This window comes from Merops nubicus, unplaced genomic scaffold, assembly GCF_000691845.1.
Source record: "Merops nubicus isolate BGI_N331 unplaced genomic scaffold, ASM69184v1 scaffold21864, whole genome shotgun sequence".
In the NCBI taxonomy this organism is placed as follows: Eukaryota; Metazoa; Chordata; class Aves; order Coraciiformes; family Meropidae; genus Merops; species Merops nubicus.
Window position 1 is genome coordinate 26024 of NW_008606531.1, and position 19991 is coordinate 46014.

General features: G+C 43.4%; 1 protein-coding gene across 1 annotated transcript in view; it reads right to left on the reverse strand.

Moving 5' to 3' along the window:
• TENM1 (teneurin transmembrane protein 1) overlaps positions 1-19991 on the reverse strand; it is a gene marked incomplete at its 5' end in the record, with an annotated part of 137927 nt that overhangs the window by 23337 nt on the left and 94599 nt on the right. Inside the window, 2 exons of the mRNA XM_008939684.1 lie at positions 1066-1432; positions 19354-19508. Coding sequence (XP_008937932.1) covers positions 1066-1432; positions 19354-19508 — 522 coding nt within the window. The remainder of the gene's footprint in view (positions 1-1065; positions 1433-19353; positions 19509-19991) is intronic.

Consider the following 19991-nt stretch of genomic DNA (forward strand, 5'->3'; position numbering starts at 1 on the left):
CTTCCTTGGAGATGGACAAATGAGCTGATCCTTCTGCCAAGCTGCTCCTGCTTTTCACCAGCTCAGCCCTGGCACAGTCATTAGATTTGTCACAGTTTTTCATTTTTCAGCACTTAGGGTAGTCTCCCTCACAGGAACCCCAAACAGGATTCTTCCAGCACTGCTCTCCCACAGCTTTAACCAAACCTGGCAGCACTTGGCAGTGCACAGGGGGCTTTGATCATCATTTCAATGCTGGGGCAGCAATTCACCTGCTCTAGAAGACCATTTACATTTTTTTCCCTCCACTCTTGACATACTTAATGTTTTCTTGTCAGTAATTAACCTTTACTTGAAGTGAGAGGATTAAGAATTATGGTGGCATTATAGGGCTGAGCACATTGGTTCTTAGAGGTGACAAGATGACAACATACTGCACACCTCTGTGTAGGGGAATGCTGTCCTTTGTCCCAGGATGAAATATGCTTTTATGAAAGAAAAAAAAAAAACAAACAAAAAGCACTAAGGAATTTGTGTTGGTGCATGCAGGGGAGAGGAGATGTGTTGCTGAGGATGTCCAGTGGTCCAGTGTGGGCCTGGCACTGGCTGTTTCAGTTTGAAACACATGAAGCAGAAGAAATTCTGAACATTTTTAACGTAACTTTGCTGGTTGTGCAGCGTGACACAAGCAAAGAGAAGACACAAGCCAGCGTTCTTCATTCCATGTGAAACACTTTGGGGCTCTCCTTAGTGACAAGGGCTGCCTGATCTGGTAGCATCTGCACTGGGGCTGGTACCACCCTCAACATGGGCACACATAAATGACACAGCGTGGAGCTAATTTTGAATGTTGTGCAATCTCTGTATCGAAAGAGGAAAAGCTAAGCCCACCCTCAGGTTCCTCCAGGGCCAGCTGGAAGACTCATGTCTCTGAATCCAATGTATTAAATCCACCAAGAGCTGCTGATAACGTTCTCAGCTTTCCAAGGAAGCTCATCTCTCCTACCCCTTGTCACTGTGCTAATCCCCAGCTGTGCCACGGGATCTCAGCAGGCAAGAGACAGGAAATAACCAGCACCTCCTCACCTGAGAAACAGTCACAGTTAGGGTCAATCTTGCAGTCACAGTCCGACGGGGCTCCCGCGATGACAGAGATCTCGCCATTGGTGGTGACCTGCTGTATGCGGTTGATCTTCCTCTCATCTGTCTCTGCAATGTAGAGGATGCCGCTGTGAGAGACGGCGATGGCCCGGGCTGACTCCAGGGTGGAGTGGATGGCCACCTTGCTGACGATGAAGTGGTCGATGCCTGGCACCTGGCAGTGGATGGGGCGCCCCGCCACGATCCGCACGCGCCCGCTCTCGGAGATCTGCAGGACGATGTTGTTGTCCAGGACGTACAGGGAGTTGTCCAGAGGGTTCACGGTCAGGTCTGTTGGCCACTCCAGCCGCACCTGGGAAAAAACATTAAGGGAAAGGCAAGGGAAAACCAAAAAGAAAAAAGAATGATGAAGACAGTACGGCAGTTTCACTCAACCATCTCTGATCACCACATCATTGAGGCACATCGAGGCGATCAGTGGATTCACCCAGAACTGCTTCTCCAGTGTGTCCCTTCAGCTGGGTTTGGCAGAAGAAGTTTCTACAAACACATTCTTATCTGAGGTCCAGCTCCAGCTTGGAACAAAACTTGATTTGAAAAGTAATTTGGCACCCTCTGAGAGGTATTTGCACAAGTCCATTAAGATGGGAACTGTATTATACCTATGCAGTCATGCAAGTAAAACCACACACTCCATGTCACACAACATCAGCTAGAAAATTTTCCAGGTCTGAATGTTATTGTTCCAAGGTTGCAGCCAACCCTGGCAGAGTGGAAAGCAGCTAGAGGTTGTCAATGTCCTAACACTTTAATTGACTGTTAGTACAAAAGCAAAATGACACACTAGAAGAGTATGACACATTTCCCCAATTTATTTACTAAGCAAGAAATGTTAATAAGACTTATATGCTGTAAGAAATATAAGCTCGTTAATTCTTTGTAACACAATAATAAGCCAATATATAACAATTCACATGATACAGTAGCCAAGCTGTAATTACTTATAATGAGTTTGCTTTGTGAATTCAGTATTTCAGCCACGGATTAATTAAATTCTTCATACTTAAGATGAGCGTTTTGCCTCTTTCCACGCAGGTGAGAGTGCCAGCCAAGCAAAGCTGCCAACCCACGCTGGAGGAAACACCAGAAGAATGACCTCACTCATCTGATACCTGTTGCATCAGGATCTGGAGGAGTTAAACATGCTCCAAATTAAAGGTGGGGCCGCCTGTCAACCTGAAAGACAACCAGGATGTAGGGTGCTGACTGGAGCACATACTGGCCACAGCTTCAAACTCCTCCTGTTGAGAAAGCTCGAGAGGCAGTGCAGGATCACTGAACTGGGAAACAACCACCAGGCAGATTGGTCTCTCATGCTAGCTAATGACCCCTGGAGGATTTGGACTGCAGCTTGGCTATGGGAAGGTCAGATAACAACTGAGCCAGAGACTGCAAGGCAGCCTATTTCTGCCCGTCTCAGGATGCTTTGCTTGTTATCCTTTGTGAAGATGGCTGCTTTTATCCGAGTGGAATTTTTCTGGGCTAAATATTTCACTCATCAGAAGAGGATAAATACCAGGGTAAAATGGAACAGGTTCATATGCTTTCTATGTCACAGACGCTCCTATTATTTCACTTCCTGATTTTCTTGCTGGTTTTGCTCATTTTTCCACTGTGCTAATTAAAAGATCTATGAATGTAGAGACTGCAGATGCTAATACAACGCTCAGCACTGAGGAACAGCATATGGTGGAGTGTGTGGCCATCACAAGCCACCTGCTCGCCTGGGGTCAGCTCGGGAACCAGGCTGGAGGCCAAGTCCTTCCCTTTGTCAAGCATCAGTATTTCCTGAATAATCTCATTTCCAGAAGTACATTGCTGGTTTGGTAACTGACGTTTGAATACAGTGAGGGCATTGTGGCTACCACGCCTGGTCCTGCGTGGCTCCCTGGTGCACCACACGCTTACAGAGGCTCCGGGGCGATGGAATCCCTCCTTGTGCACAGCCCATTCCACCAGACAGAGCAATAACTGCCATCGAGACTGATGCTCTGGCGTTCAAGATCTCTTCCGAAGCAGGTGGTGGAGTCCTTCTAAATGATGATAAATGTGGTGAAGCAGTTGGAAGCAGATTCATCCCATAAAGGTGCTGGTTTCTGTACGTGTGGGGGTCTGCCCGGGTTCCACCTGCTGTGCTAGGGCTGCTTCACACACTGCTGCTAGCTCATGCTTCAGCAGAGAGTTCTCTGGGACACCAAAGAGAAATCTTCACTTAGCATAAACAGCTCTACAAGGCTTCAGGGACCTCGGGAAAAACATATTTGCAATGTACCTTTAATGCAGAACATGTGACTGCTCTAACAAAGTAAATATGTTCTTTTTTTAATGGGAAACAGACACCTCCACACAGCTCTGCTGTAAAAATGATCTTTGATTAACTCTAACTAGGTTATTAATGACAAAAACTTTGGGCTGAAACCATCTATTTTTTTCCATAATGTCTCTGCATAGCACCTGACATCTTAACAGCTGGTCTGCCTTTGTGGACCAGCCACACTGCCTTTGCTCAGTGAGTAATCTCAATTCCCCCCACTGTGAAGGTATGCCTGGTGTCTTGCAGATAAACAGGGACTGGTTTGGGCCAAAACAACTTTTTCTCTGGTTGATTTGAGGCTGACTTGGTTTATTGAGATAGAATGAACTTTTATGAAGCTGTCCATTTCACTTGCAGCAACGTGCCTGAAGCTGAGTCTTACCAGCTGTTAACTGCGAGCACATTTGCCTTCATACTGATCACATCTGTAAGTCTAGCTGCATTATGGTGAAAATAAATAAAATTTTAATTGGAAACATCTACAGAGCGTTGGTTACTACACCAGAACTGTTGCTTTGCTCTCTGTTCTGCAAAGCTAACAGAAGGTATGGCTACAGCTTCTCCTTCCTGGGTTTAAAGTGGTCATGGATGTATTAATAGTTTAATCCCAGGTGAAATATTAAAGCCAGCTTGTACCAAGCATAAAACCCACTGAAAGCTTATGCTAGTGCACCTGGAAGGAGAAAATAAAGGTGAAATAGGCCAGTTAAAATCAAACATACACACACCTGAGCATTCCTAATTTGAAGAATTTCACAGATTTAGGGAGAAATCTGCACTGCTCTTGTCAGGATGAGGCTTCCTGGCATCTTGAACCGTGTCCACTGGGGCTGCTGCAGTCCCACCCCACCACTCCTCCCCGTGCAGCCCCCAGCAGCAAGGCCAGGGTTGATGTGCAGGTCCAGGACAGGTTGCTGGCTAAAAAATAATCAGCTAAATCAGCTTAAGCTGAAGAGCAACTGCACCCTCAGGTTCACTGTTATCTTGAAAAGTCACTGGTTGTTTCTGTTTTAAAGCAAGCTGCTCTCTGGTAGCTTTGTGTGACCAAACCATCAGTTGTGCTTCACTCAAAGCCAATAAAAGGTTCACAGAGAAGCATTTCAATTCTCATCTGATACGACTGTGCCCATTAAAAATTTTTTCCAGACAACACCTGTTAGGATTAGAGTATTAAATTGGTTAATGTATTTTTGAATTTGAAGCAGTACTTCACAAGCCCATGTAAAAATTCATCTCCCATACCTATTTTTCTTACAGCTAGAGATGGGGCCAACTCAAGTGTTTGTTCTTACATCTAATGTTTTCTTTTTTTGAGCAGTGTACAGAAGTGGCATTGCCTATTATCCCATTATAAACAAACAGACAAGGTTTGTTCAGTAGCAGTCAGTACCTCACACTCTTCCCAGACTGAAAGTTTCAGGTGACAGTTGTGGTTTGGTTCATGGGAGACTGAGTATATGCAATGGAAATCACTGCCAAAACAAGTGAACCCTTGAGCAATGAGACCTTTTGCACGTAAGTATTAACATGTCAGCTTTTCTGGGAATTCAACATTTAACTGTCAACATAAAGGCTCCAGCTATATATAATAATCAGTCACTGGTTTGAGAAGTGCAAAATTAACACCCACTGGTCTGGCTTCCTAATACGTTTTTTCATGTCAAATATTCTGGAAAACACAAAGAGCACCAAGGTGGCTTCAGTTTAAATGAATTTGCATGGAGAGATCTACATTTAGGCAGTTAAATAGCTCTCACACCTGAATGGTACTTTTTGTGCTTGTTTCTTTCTTGAAAAAAAATATACATGTGCTTGTAGAACCAGCTCTCTACCTAGTATCTGGTTTTGAAATATTTAAGTATTTTTCCCATAGCAAAGCTTTACAGTTAAATAAATAATGTGATTTTTTTTTTCAAAATAGCAGTCAGGAGAGCCTGCACTCATATACTTCTTAAACACACACCCCTGGACGTGTACATATATTAAAGTGTTTTGTAAAGAATAACATTTCACTTTTGCTTTTGACCATATGGCTAAAACTTTCTGCAAATTTTAGGGCTATCGCATTTTTGGTACTATTTTAAACAAATCAGAGCAAAGAAATGTTACTGTTCATATCAAAGTAAGAAAAGAGTGAAAAATTTATCCTTGTCTGGTTTCAAGAGATTAACTGTTTGGTTGCGGGGGTAAATTGCACTGGGCTAAGTTTCATTTATCATGGATTAAAAGAAGCTACACAAATCCCTAAAAAAGCTTCACCATTGCTTTGATTTCTTGCCATGTGTTGCTTGTATATTTTGTTTCAGTTTCATGCAGCAGCATGAAATTCATGCCAAAATTTTCCTGATAGTCCTGACTGATGGATTACTTCCTATCTGCACCGCTCAGCTTCAAGCCCTTCTGTTTGTGTTACCTTTGCCTCTATTCAGCTCTACACAGGCATCTGCAGACCTCATCACAGCCTCTTCCACACTGCTCTTTTGCTGCTAATCTCCTCCTATGTACACTCACTTCAGCTGCTGTTTCCAGGCCAAACCCTTTCACTCACCACAGTGTCCTTCTAAATAGTGTTTTCCTCTCTTCCTGCCCAAACTCCTCTTTCTCCTTCCTCCTGGGAGAGCAATGCTCTGAGGAAGGACTCACACAGGCAGTCCATTAGGACTGAGCCTGTGGTTTACAAGGCTGGAGGAGACTGGTTCTGCCTCTCTGGACTTTTCACAGGATGTCTCCCTACATGTATTTCTATTTTCTCTCTGTTGACAACCACGGGTATTTTTTCATTATTTTCTGTCAGTTTGCTCTCACTTCTGGGCTCTTCCTTCTGTTGACACTCACGCTGTCAGGTCCTCTCAGCAGCTTAGCTGCTCTCAGTGGCACACAGTCACACCTAGCTCCTGCAGTCTGACAACACCATGGAACCCTTCCCCGTGGGGGGACTGCCACCTCCTCCCCTGCTGGAAGAGCCTTTGTTTCTCACGCCTCTGATACTGTGTACTATAAAACTCAGAACTGCACAGTTCAGCTGTAGCAGTCCCTGCTCTGAACTTCACAAACGTTGCTCTCTCTGTATTCATCGTTCCCCAGTGAAAAACACAACTAAATGAATTTTGCAGCCTAAGGACTGCTGTTTTCTACCCTGGGCTGGGAAAGCAGCTGTGGCACACTTACAGATGTAGCTCAGAGGTCTGAGGCCACTGGTTTTCTGGAATCTTGGCTTGGGTAGTCTCCCTGCCAACCTGCCTTTGCCATCAATTACTTCCAGCAGATGAGGGGCCCCGTGCAGGAACGTGGAGGCAAGGCAGCACTTCAGCAGCTTTCACTGCTTGTCTCTGCTTCACTTGCCCCAAGATTCACTGTGCTCCCCCTTCCCAGCTCTCCTCGTCTCATAATTTCTTTTTTATAATTTTTTTTTCTGCTTCACAACGTCAAAGACTGTATCTTGGGTGTACTAAATCAATAGGAAAAGCTGATTTCTATAGGGACAGCTTTCACATTGTCTTTATTTAATAATAGAGGGAATATTATCCAGAATCACATAAGCCCATTGACTATGAAAATCAATGGGACTTAGGTTCCTAAGCCATTTAAGTCTGTTTAAACATGGTACCCATGGTTTATACAGGCTATGAAAGAAATACTTTGTTAAATGCCCAGAAGGAATTTTCAGAGTATTTTGAGCAGACTGGTACCTCTGAGAGGAGGAATCTTAGACTCTTCAATTAAAATGTCTCAAAATAGACCACAAATTTGAATCGAACCCAAATGCATCCCCAGTGCTGGAGGGGGAATAAATGTCCTCCAAACATACTGCTGCAGCTCATTGCATGGCCAAAAGGAGGGAGTGGGACCAGGTGGAAATCTCTCTCACAACAAAACTGTTTCCATTTTCCCTCACTTCCTAACTTGTGCTTCCAGGTTCTGGCGCTGGTCAGGCACAAAAGTAAGGTTGCATAAATCTTAATAAATCTCTCACTAGTTTTGGCCTCGTCCTCCTGTTTTGGGCTCAGAAGTTCTGGATACAGAAAGCCAGTGTGCTGCCAGTGCTGAAAAGGTGGGAGAAAGAGCCCAAAAAGCTTTAACTGAGACAGTAATTAAAAGCTGTTTGAGTACAGTGAGATGCTGGAGCTTGTACATTAAAATGTCTTTTCCTTCCAAAATGAATACTGAGGTTTATAGAAGCATTTTGCCTGAAAAGTGAGAGGATGCAAACAAATGAAATTTCCAAACCTGAACAAAGTGAAGAAAGCAAAAGCCCTGGCTTTGAGCAACACCAGCCACTGTCAATGTACCACCCAAATACTCTGGGTGAGCACTCCTGAGTCAAACTCAAAATTTAAATTCTTGAAATTCTAAATTCTTCCTACAGGTTTGTGCCCAGGAAGCTCTGTCTCTCCAGGATCATGACCTCTGACAACCACACTGCTGCTCAGGGCAGTGCTCCTTTGACCCCAGGGCTAGGCAGAAAGTGAGACCAGGGGCAGAGAAGGATGAGGAGCTGCTGCCAGGTTTCCAGACTGGTGTGCAGGAGTCACAACCACCTCCTCAGCTGGATCAGGGCTGCAAAACACACTCCTGCAAGGATCAGAGCAAATGCTAACTCCACAGCTTTCACAAGAAAGCACAAATTCACTTTAGTAGTTTAAGCTCTCCCTTAAAAGTTACACCACTAAACTCACACACACAAGTTCTGCAAGTGAAAGAAAGAGGGATGGGGAAAAATAGATGTTCTGCAATTCATCTTTATATCAGGGCATCTTCTCTGGCAAATTCCTACAACGGTACACAATTGAACAGTAATTGCTTTTAAAAATCCATTGTAAAAGTGATTTAATTCTTTACTAAACTGTAGCAGTGAATGAAAGCAAAACAACTGTGAAAAAGTTTAACTTTTATCTTTAAATGATGCATATATTTTTCATACGGACGTAAAAAGTTCTAGGCAGAAAAAGCAACTGAAGTAATTTGAGTCTTCACTTTTACAGAAATTAGCATCAAGATTAATTGCTATCACGACATGATTTTCTGCAACTAATTTTTCACAAGTATTTACATAGTAGACATTTTGACTGAGCAAAATGAATGTCATCTACTGGTTGTCGTGCTGCACTGAAGGCAAACATACTGCTGTTAGACTTCAAATAGCTCATTAAGAAATTAGGCATCTGGCATTCTGCAGAACAAACAAGACAACTGCATTCTATGCAGCAGTTCAGTTCCTCTATATGAGATAAGATACTCACAAGAAAACATGCTGGAGAGTGTTTGACTCTAGACTGAGACCTTAAGCAAGCACTCTGCTTTAAATTTCTGTCAGCTAAGGGCAGTGGTTACTGCTGTGATGCATATTTGGATATGCATTATCAGACTGGGCCAGAAGAGCTAACCAGGATAAAGTTTAGGACTCATGTTTTTTCAAGGAAAATTCAAGAAATACCACTCAACTAAATAACGTATCTGAAGCCTGGGATGGATACAACCTGGATGGATTTCTTATACAAACACTTAAAAAGTACACCTGAAATTAGGTTTCCATCAGGTTCCTAATCAGATAGCTGAAGTTTTTGATTTTCAGTAGCTGAGCTCTAGATCTAGAAAGGCACGGAGAGGCTCAGGAAAGCTCTACAAAGCCTCTTGCAAAACAAAAAAAGAAAAGGGGTAGGGGACAGGAACATGCAGGAGGCCCTAAAGGCAGTGCCTGGAAAGCTCTGTACTCGGGAAGGGCCCAGAAGGGCACTGGATCTAGGGAAGCTTGCCAAGCTAGCCAGGGCTGCAGAAGAGCTCCAGAGGAGTGTGAGGTAGGCTCTGAGCTGCAGAAGCTATGGGTGCCTGCCCCCATCCCCTCCCACTCCAAAATGCTCTAGAAATAGAAAGCCCCCAGACCCACAGCAGTGCTACATGCCTTCAGAAACACTCAACATCTCCAGCCAAGTTCTCAATCTCTGGATCTCAGGCTCTTACCAATTTCTAGGTCTAGCAAGAAGCAGGAATCTCTAGACAGTACTAGATCTAGAAAGGTCCCTTTAAAACATCTTTATCCACTCAAACCAAATCCAAAGAGTCTGAAGCAAACGATGTAAGTGATAAATCCTTCTGGCTGGCTGGGAGCATACAAAATTCATTTCACAATGGAATTAGTTCTTTATGACTAGGCTACTTACACCAAGTTCCAACCATTTGACCTCTCCTGATTTCCCAAATTTATGGCATGTCTTTCATGATCCACCCAACATGCTGTAGTTCATGACAGGAACAGCAAAAAAACATGTTGGTTTTGTTTTCACTATTGATAAGAACACAGAAATATAACTCTGAACTGGTAAGAAAAATAGAAGAAAAAAGAAATACATATGGATGGAGGACCTAGAGGGTTTTACATCACATCATGGCTTTCTCCAGTTCTCACCAGAGACAGCTACATGCTGTTCAGTTTCCCCTTTTGCTTTGAGCAGTTGATTGAATGGCTATTGAGTGTTCAGACTTTTATGATTTTCTTGCAATGTGACCTACATTGCTAAACTTCATAAATTTATTCTCCAAGGCAGCGTATCATTTTGCACACCAGACCCATCCCAAAGGAACCTATCAGCAGGAGAAGAGGCCCAGTTTGCAAAAGCTGAATGTCCTTCAGATGTTTTTAGCTAATTTGTTTGTAAATGTGTTATTGTCAGAGTAACACACTGCATAAAATGGTGCTCTCCATCATTCTGTTTGCACCTCTCCGTGGCCTAAACTTCATAATGCACAGCTACGTGTGGAACCTCTCTGTGGCACACCACAAATGCATACAACCAGTTTCTGTCTTGACATTTGCATTGTTCCTCCCTCCACTGGCAGGGATCATCCCCTTTCCTTTTCCCTTCCCCTTCCTTCCCCTTGGCAGAAACAAGGGTAGAAGAGATGCTGAAGCAAACATGGATCATGAAAAGGAGGAATCAGGCACTCCTTGCTGTCATCTCCAGCCATGCTGCTTTCTTGCATTTGACTTCAGCAGCTTGTAAGCCTAACTCAGGGCAAACTTAGTCCCAAAAATAATACTGGAGCTATCACTAATACCTCCAAAGCAAAGCTTCTTGGTGCTAAAACCTTTTCAGTCTTTGTTTATACCCAGCTTTGAGAGCTGAGAAGCACCCAGACTGCAAGGAAACAACACCCTTTAGAGTTCCCTTGTGCTGACATGATTCAAAGTCCTGCCCTTTGTAAGCTGTTATTATTACAGTGTTGTTTTGACAGGATCTACAGACTTCCAGGTTCCCCTTAGCACCTGGAGCACTTTGCAGGCCAGAAGTATAGTTGTGCTGGCTTTGTTGACCCCCCTTTCACCTGCTATTGGCCTGCAGTGATTTCAGCCATGCAACCACACCCACCCTTACTTTTACAGCTTTCAAACACAGAAGTTTGCAGCTATGTAAAATTTCAATGATCTGATGACAGAATTAAATGCCCATATTGCTTTTTTTCACTTACACTGGTTTTACGCCTTTCTTTCTGTAAGCTTTCTCTTGATCTGTGCTGCCAAGACAGACCGAGAGTACAAAGACCAGTCCTCACTCCTCTAAGATGTCAGACAATCTTCCTCTGGCCTAGTCAAAGCAACAATTTCTATCCCAGCAGTGTGCATCCTCTGCAGGATGGACACCAGGACCTCTGGTGACTGCTGGCCTCAAACCTGCCCTGTACTCAAACTCCAGACTTGTGCCAGCTCGTTTGGCCCCCCTCCCCCTAATGCTCTGCAACATTTCCAGATGCCTAAATCAGAGTCCACTCTGATTTGAAAGGCTTGGAACAGAGGAAATAAAGACAGCTTCAAGTAAAGCTCAATTATTGTTGTTCACTTTATAACACACAATCTGTTACATCTGTGGGAGGTTCTTTACCACACAGGTCTGTGAAGGGTTTGTTGGTGAGAGGAGCAGAGCAGCATGAGCACAGCATCAGCCCTGACAAGCTGAAAAAAAAAAGGCTCGTGTAGGAGTTGCCTCCATCGAAGCAGATACTGGTTAAACCACAGGCAGGTCTTGTTATTATTGGATGTGGATGAACAAGTGGATTAAAAGGAGGGGCATTCCCTGCTCAGCCTGCCTCTGTATGCTCCCATCAATACCTACCTTCCCTTCTCAGCAGACCTTCTTGAAGCTTGGACTCCAGGATATCAGGGACTAGCTTTCACTATCTGATTACTTGTAGCTCTGCAGAAACACATATATGTAAATAGACAGAGCCACATATGCACATATAGGTGTATATTATGTGTATACATGCTCTTTATGCACACACTTTGTCCACTTATGTCTCCTCAACAAATGAAAAAACTCAGATGTAGTCACCAATATATCTCTGCCCACTGCAGACTCCCACCAGGCTGGCAAAGCTGCACGGAACAGTTTCAGCACAGCAGCTACAAGGCCACAAGTAACTCATCAACTAGACAGCACTGCACTAAAACCGTGTTTTATTAAGAGAGAGAATCAAAAGCTGTTTGTACACAAGGAATAAAAGTGAAGCAAGCCGTTACGTGGGTTGGTTGGGAAAGATTGACAGGAGAGCCTCAAAATGAGCCAGGCTTCTAGTATGGGAACCCATTCCTCAAAGAGCTGACAGAGGATCAGGTGTCTGAGGAGCTGGGCAGGTGCTGGGGCCTTGGCCATGCAAGGATGGTGGGCCAGCTGGAGGAAGGCTGGGGGTGGCAAGGCAGCTTGGATGAGTTGGAATTGCTGGGTGGGTATACAGGGGCCTCGTGCACACGCAGGCAGCCTCTGCTGAGCCTGTGTCCTGGTTTAGCCCCCGCTGGCAATCAGGTCCCACACAGTGGCTTGCTCAGTGCCAGCACGTCAGGATGGGGCAGAGAATCAGAAGGGTGGAAGTGGGAAAACTGGGGGGGGGTGAGATAAAGATAGTTTAATAGGGAAAGCAAAAGCTGCAGTGAAAGCAAAGAACACAAGGAATTCATCCACCATCTCCTCCCACGGGCAGGCAGGTGCTCAGCCACCCCCAGGACAGCCAGGCTCCATCACACCTAAGGGTCACTTGGGAAGACAAACACCATCACTCTGAACATGCCCAGCTTTACACTGCTGAGCATGACATCCTAGGGTCTGGGACACCCCTCTGCTCAGCCGGGGTCACCTGTCCCAGCTGTGTCCCCTCCCAGCTGCTTGTGCACCCCCAGCCTGCCCACGGGTGGGGTGGGCTGAGGAGCAGGAAAGCCCTTGGCCCTGTGTGAGCCCTGGGCAGCAGTAACAAAAACCCCCCTGTGCTCCCAGCACTGCTCCCAGCACAGCTCCACACACAGCCCCACGCTGGGTGCTGTGAGGAGAATTAACCCTACCCCAGCCCAAACAGCACTGCATGGAGGTGTCTGTTAGCTGGGAAGGTGCACCTGAGAGCACCCACACTCAGGGCTGAGCTGCTACCTTCTTGCCAGCCATCCAGCTCTTACAGGAGTTGCTTCCTTCTTGCCATTTCTCACTAGAAACAAATGATTAAAAAACCAATTTAAATCTGGCTCAGTACAGCAAAAAGCAAGAGAAAAGTCATGAGCAGAGGTCTGCCAGGTCTCCTGCACTTCACCATCAAGTGTCTAACACTCCCTGCCTCAACAACAAAAAGGATACAGTCGCTGGAAGAGCTGATTAAAATGCACATTTTACTCAGTAGTAATGCATTATTTATGGCAGATAATTGAAATAAATTGCTGTTTTTCAGGTGACCAGTACAAAAAGAGCTCTTGGGCTGTAAGGAAGGAATTGCAGTGTGACTTCACCGCACACTTTCTTGCTTCTGTGACTAATATTTCAAATTCTGTGATAGAATAATTTGATGGGAATATAAATTAGCTGTGATGAAACCACCCTGCTTTCTGTTTGAGATTCTAAAAATTGTATTATACACCTACAAGTTTGATTCATGAGCTCTCACAGCTTTTTTTTTTCCCCACACAAGGTCCTAATCCTATGAGCCTCTTTTCTCTCAGCTCCTGTTACAGAGAGGCTACTTAACCTCTCCTCTACTCCTGGGAAAAGATTATTTTATCTGCTACCTGAAGATCCTTTTTAAAAAGGCTTTAAGCTTAGTTTTGCATCAAAGTTTGCCTATCAGTGACTACCTGTCCCTGCATATGCCATCATGTCTGGAATTACTTTGTATAGACTTACAGTCTCCAAAGACTAACTCTTAATTAATTGAGGTGTGTGTGTGCATGCTCATTTTTGAAAAGGTTTGGAAATGTCTCAATAAAGGCTCTGTCCACTACCTGCTTTGGTCTATTTTTCAGAAGCACTTATGTTCTCTTAGGACAGGCTGCTCTTTGCTACACACTGGCTACTCTCTACCCTTTCAATTAAGCCTGGAAAAGCACCCAGGGAGAAGCCCTGGTTCCACTGAAGCCAGAGGGAAAAACAGCTGCTGGTTTTGCTGGGGCCACAACTTCTACTCTGGTTAGTTTCTCTGGTACTCCAGCAAAGCCAGGGAAAAAAGAAGATGAAATTAGGCAGCAGAGTAAGAAGAACCAGTGAATAAGATGACTTTACACTGGGAAAAAATTTTTTGTGGGTTCCTTCATGCAGTGAAAATTACAACAAAACCCCAAACTTTTCTAAAAAGAAAAAAACAAAGCTCTGAAAGTCTTCTGGTAAGGCAAGGCCACAAATAAAAAGTAAAGAGCCTATAAATTGTCTTTTCTGCTTTGTGTGCTTTTTCTCCAGCCATTTCATGAATACACATAAAACATGTTTCTACAAAGCACTGAAAAAACACAGTTCAGAGATTTGGAATATTTACGACGTATTAATTACACATAACTACAACAGTGTCCCAAAAGTCTCACGCAGGTAGAAGACCAGAAGTAAATCAAGAGCAGGGGTAGTTCTGCAATACTTTGCTACAGTGGAAAGCAGGTTGTTCCTTTTGGATGGCATGCAGCTGCCTAACACAATCAGAATATCATGTACCTAATTTTAAAAAAAGCCAATGAGAAATCCTTTTGTGATCTCTGCTTTTACAAGAATGCAGTCTGCATTGTTGGGTATGTGGAGAAACACCTAAAGGGATAGTGTGTCTTCCTCTGACCTGCAGTACTAATTAATTAATTGGGTCCATGTAATCCTGCAGTTGCTTTGTGATACCGTACTCTCAACCTGGCTTCAGCCTAGAATCAGTTTGGTTTTTATGCTGGCAGCTTGCTCCCCCTGTTTCCTACCCATTCATCAGATCATATTTTTGTCTTTCACATTCTCCTTTCTTTCCTCCAAACATACCCAGTGAAAATTCTGTTCAGGTTGTGCTTGCTCTGCTGAGCAGCCCCTCATCGTGGCTTTCAAGTGAGGTCACCATGTCCTGGGAGCTTTTTGTTCTGCTCAAAAGCCTTCCCCAATGCCACTGAAGCATATTGTGCCTGTGAGATGCTGGTGGGGAGCACCTGCAGCACCTGTGACTGCAAGAGCAACGTCAGCGTTTGCATTTTTGAGATACAGACAACATTTTCCAGCAGTTCTGCTCATCCTTACTCCTGCTCTCCAGCATTCTCTCTCTCACTTCACTATTTCAAGCAGGTCATCAACAGCATTACTTATGGCTCTCTCCCCTCTCCTCCACCACTCAAAGCAGGCTGTCCAGGGCAGGTTGTTCTTACCATGTGTGGGTCACCTCTAAACCCTGTTAGAGCAACCTGCCTTCTAATCTGACCCATGCAAGCAACTTGCCTACGTAAGGAACACTGTCACATTTTTACAAGGGAGCAAAACGTTTTGCAGTGTCACTGAAGTTTATGTGAAGCAACACAATATGGATGGGTCCCTCACGTGGAGAACTGCTGAACAAAGGCTGATGAAGTGCAAATGTCAAGAAAAAGTCTCCAAACCAGACCTTTCATTTTGGAGCAGAGCAGTGACAGTTATTAACACCATCAATCAGGCCGGAGCTATTGCTTTGGCACAGACTCTTGCCTGGTGGGACTGACATCAGCACGAGAACAAGGCCATGGTTACAGGCTAAGAGAAAGCTCTTGGGATTCATTTTCTGTTGCCTTGCAAATGTTTGGCCTCTGTATCTGCAGTGACTGTGCTCAAGACTGGTTTAAAGTTCCCAAACATTAACCTCTACACCGCATATAAATGACTGGAGGTTCAGAGTGGTGGAAACTCAGCCCACATGGGAGAAGAGACACAGGATGAGGCTGCATGGTGGAATGTTCTGCTAATTCTCTCCTCAGCTTTCACCACAGCAAGGGAGGCAGAAGAGCAGCGAAGCTTATTGCTCCAGCTGAGCTGAAGAGGTTTTGCTTCCACAGAAAACCTCCCACAACGTCGATATAACTCCTGTGAAGGCTGGATCTAATGGAGTCTGGCTCAGCTGACTGACTTGGGAGTTTAATAAGATCCAAGCACTAAATGAAGCTTTTCCTGTGAATGGGGCACTTATTAGATCCTGAGAGGAATCTCCGGAGTTTAATAAAAGAAAGCTCCTGCTGCAATATTTCCTTTTGAAAGGGCACTTTAGGTCTTTTTCCTTCAATTGGATTAATATTCTTCATGGAAAGTGTAAGAATTTAATTGCTGTGAAGGCTGGTGTTCCTCTGCAAATTTGTTTAGAACTGGCCCAAGATTTTTTATTTACTTTGAGGAAAAGAATACTAACAGACAGACAGACGTCCCCACACAATGTGCTCTCATTTGCTATCAATAACTAGGCTAAAACATTCCTGTTTACCCTGGGGATGCAACAAACACTGAGTATATACAGATTTTTATTCATAAACGGAAATCTGAAGAACTATTTTTTTTAGATTTGCTCCTTATTAACTAAATGAAGAACACTGAAATCATCTGTGCTGAGAAGAAAAGTCACCCAAGTTTTGTGCATGCTGCAATAGTACTGAGAATGCTGCCATACCATATAAACACTTCAGCTGAATGTCCTTTGCCTGCTAAATTCAGATGAATACCCTCACAGTGAAGGATGAGATCAAAGTAATTAGTCAGAGCTTGGTGGTTTATTTGCCACAACACATAATCTTTTCAACCCCAGCTGTCCTTCCTTTTCCCCGTTATGAATGCAGAATACCAGCCTTAAGAACGAGAAGGTGGTGATTAACAAACACAGAGTGATTAATAAGAAGTGGTTCCATCAAAACTGATATTGGAATAAATGATGAAACCCTTTCGTAATCAACTCATTTATTAAAGTGAAAGCTTGTCATTTGGAGCAGCTTTTGCAACGGGCAGTTACTTTGTGTGTTTACTTCCAGAGAACATTTCTGCACTTTGGTAAATCAAGAAATACTGATTTTGAACAAGTCGTTGATTTTATTGTCAGAACAAATTTAGCTTTGAGAATTGATTTTATTAACCCACTTAGCAAGTCCCTCTAAACACACTATTTGTGAGCAATCCACATTCTCCTGATGTAAATGCCCTTTGTAATTTAGCCAAAAAGCATTTTAAGTAGGGACGGGCCAAATGAATTTTTCATTTATGTTTATGCCATTCTGGAATAAACTCAGTGGTCTTGCAAGGATATATAATTGTTTCTGACTAAGTGAAAATATCATTCCCTTATTTTCATCGATATAATTTCAGATTAACACGTTTGACTTCAAGGGGATGTGAGTATTCCATAGACTTTTCTGGTTATCAGTAACAATTTTGGCAGCAGATTATTGAGCAAATTTGACAGTTACTTTTCAGAACATGCATTCACGGCATTTAATTCATGTCTGTGTTTTACTACCTATGTGAAAAAACACAAAAATCTGGATTTTGTGAAAACTTCCAGTATGTAGAATCACTTAACCCCCCCCCAAAAACAAATCCTCTAAACAAGAAATGCTTTCAAAAGCTGTATGTATATTTGTACTGCAGATTATCAACAATTTGACTTCACCTATCAGTACCAGAAAGTTATACAGTACAGTTATATAGAATATGATTTTGCAGAATCCCTTTCTCCATGGCATTGGAACTATGCTGTAGAGCAAGGTAAATAAACCCGTTTCTGACACGTGGCCAGAATTTTTGGATTTTTGATTACCCAAAAATAGGATTTTAGGGCTATTTAAATCTATTTACAAACTTGGCGTGTGTGGTTTTAGCCTCAAAAGTTTACCTTTTAAATTTCATTTTAATTTAAGAAATAAAACAGTTTTATTTCTGCACTTACCAGACCCTCTGCTGCAGCTTGTTTGCTAAAGGGCACTTGCATTTTTTAAAAGGAATTGAAAGCTATCAAAAGTCACCATTTCCCATTCAGTGAGACATTTTGTGACTGCGCAAAACGAGGAAAACTTGGAAGATGAATCCAGAGCCACATATTGTGTGGCCAGCAAAGCAATGATTTGTACAGCCTGAGATGCAGATCACAGGGAGAAGGCAGGGAGCAGACGCTGCGCCTGGCACCACTCCCTGCCCCTCCGAGATATCTGATCTGGTTATTGATGCCCCAGGCGGTTGTTGGATGTCTCCAAGAAGCAAGCACATGTGCTCCAAGCAGCTTTCAGTTCCATGAAGCAGCCCTCCTGCCAGCTGGTAGGAGCAGAGAGTGCTGCTCGCTGGAGCAGGCTCCTGCTCATCACCTGCAGGACCAGCTATCCTGCAACAGGAGGTGCCACAGCAGAAGCCAAGGTGCCCAGAAGCTACAAGGTGCCCAGGCAAGAAGCCCAAGAAGCTTAAGACAATTACCAGGCTAGTTTAAGCTTGGGTTTAGTACAACTAAGCCAGTTGACCCTGTTCTGCTTTACAAGGGATAATTCTGTGGCTGCTGGACCAAAGAGAATGCAGAGGCCTGTCTATGCCAGAAGAGGGAAGCTGAGGGTCCCCTCACCACACTCACAAGTACTTAGGGTGCAGTGATGTGTGAGCTAGAACACAGACGGATTTTTCCATTCTGACTCTAGTAAAATCTCCAAGTACTTCTGTGACAGCAGCCACCATCTGTACCTGTGAAATTCTACCTGAAACACTGACCCCACATTCTTCACGGAGGCAAATACAAGATCGTAATCACTTGTTAATGCTCAAAGTCTACTTAGAAATGAGGAACAAGCTCTTACCATTGTTACACAGTGTATTTTAACTGTGATTTTCCCATTGTGAAGTACTGAGGAAGGGGCAGGGAGAAAATGAAATGCAAAAAACTGAATCCTGCTTATTAGCTGACACAACCCATAATAGAACTTTAGTATGTTACCTGAACGCCTCACGATTTTTTCAAGTACAGCTTTTCCCCCATTTTGAAGCTGATAATTCAAGTACTCATTGGCAAAGGCCAATCTGTTCCTCGTGCTCGAAGTCTGGCTCACTGACTCAAGAGTACCGTTCATCTTTCTTCATGTTTATCTTTTTTAGCATAAACTGGGGATGTGAGAAGGGTCTTTTAGTCCTATTTCTTCTACACCGCTCTTGAAATAAGAACTGAAAATCACTTGGAGAAATGTATTGAAATACAGGAGCTTCACTACAATACCTTTGTTGCATATTTGCTTTAACTCTCCTCCAGGATTTAGAACAGATTTACATGTAAACAGAATACATATATATATTTTTTTTCAATCTAGCAGTTCAAGCAAATCAATTTGAACACTGGATAAAGGAAAGCACTTTAAACTTCCAATAAAATCCTTACAAGATCAGAGTAGCAGGCAACTTTCTAAAGCAATACTTATTATATATAAGCACCTCTATACGTTCACATGCCATCTCCTGGAAAAAGGTCAAGTGTACAGTTTTTCATTTATATGGTACACCTTAAAATAGTGATGTGAATGGCACATCCACTCCAGACCGTGCAGTTCAGAAGGATCTGATCCATCCACCCTATTCTGAGATATATTTCTTGTACAAGAAACCAAGTTATCTGTCTCCACAGGAGACGTGTAGAAAAGTGACAGGACAAGACAGCCAGGTGTTTACCTGAGTGATGTCCATTCCAGAGTCACAGCTCAACGGCTGGGTTGAGGTGAGGCCATTTGAACCTATTATTGTTGTGATCACACCATTTTCATCAATTTTCCGAATCATGGTCCCATCCACGAAGTAAATAAATCCATGCTTATCTACAGTGATACCTGGAGGAAGAGAAAGGGTAAAAAAAGAGTGTTAGTACTGACATTAAATAGATTAAAAAGTATGAGCTTAAAATGTTTCCTCTCCTCTCAGGCTCTGAAAATCTGCTGATTAAAAAAAGTGTGATATTCTTCTTCTAGCCACTTATTTGAGGCTTGTACAAATCATATATGGAAATATATACGGAAATCTTTTCATATATGGAAAGATTTTACCCAGATATCAGACTGTTGTTGACTTGCAGAGAAAGAGCTAACATATGAGGAAGAAACAGAACAGGACAGAAGAAGAGCAGAGGCTTTGTTTATAACTTTATTCTCTATACAAACAGAATTCTATAGAAAATATGTAAAAAATGTAATTCTATACAGAATAGCAGGCAGGAAGAATATCTGTGCTGCAGAACGTGTTGCAGCACAGTGCTGCCCAAGACAGAGGTCATGTCCTGGAACCAGCCTCATGACAACAGGGCTTCAGCAGGCGCT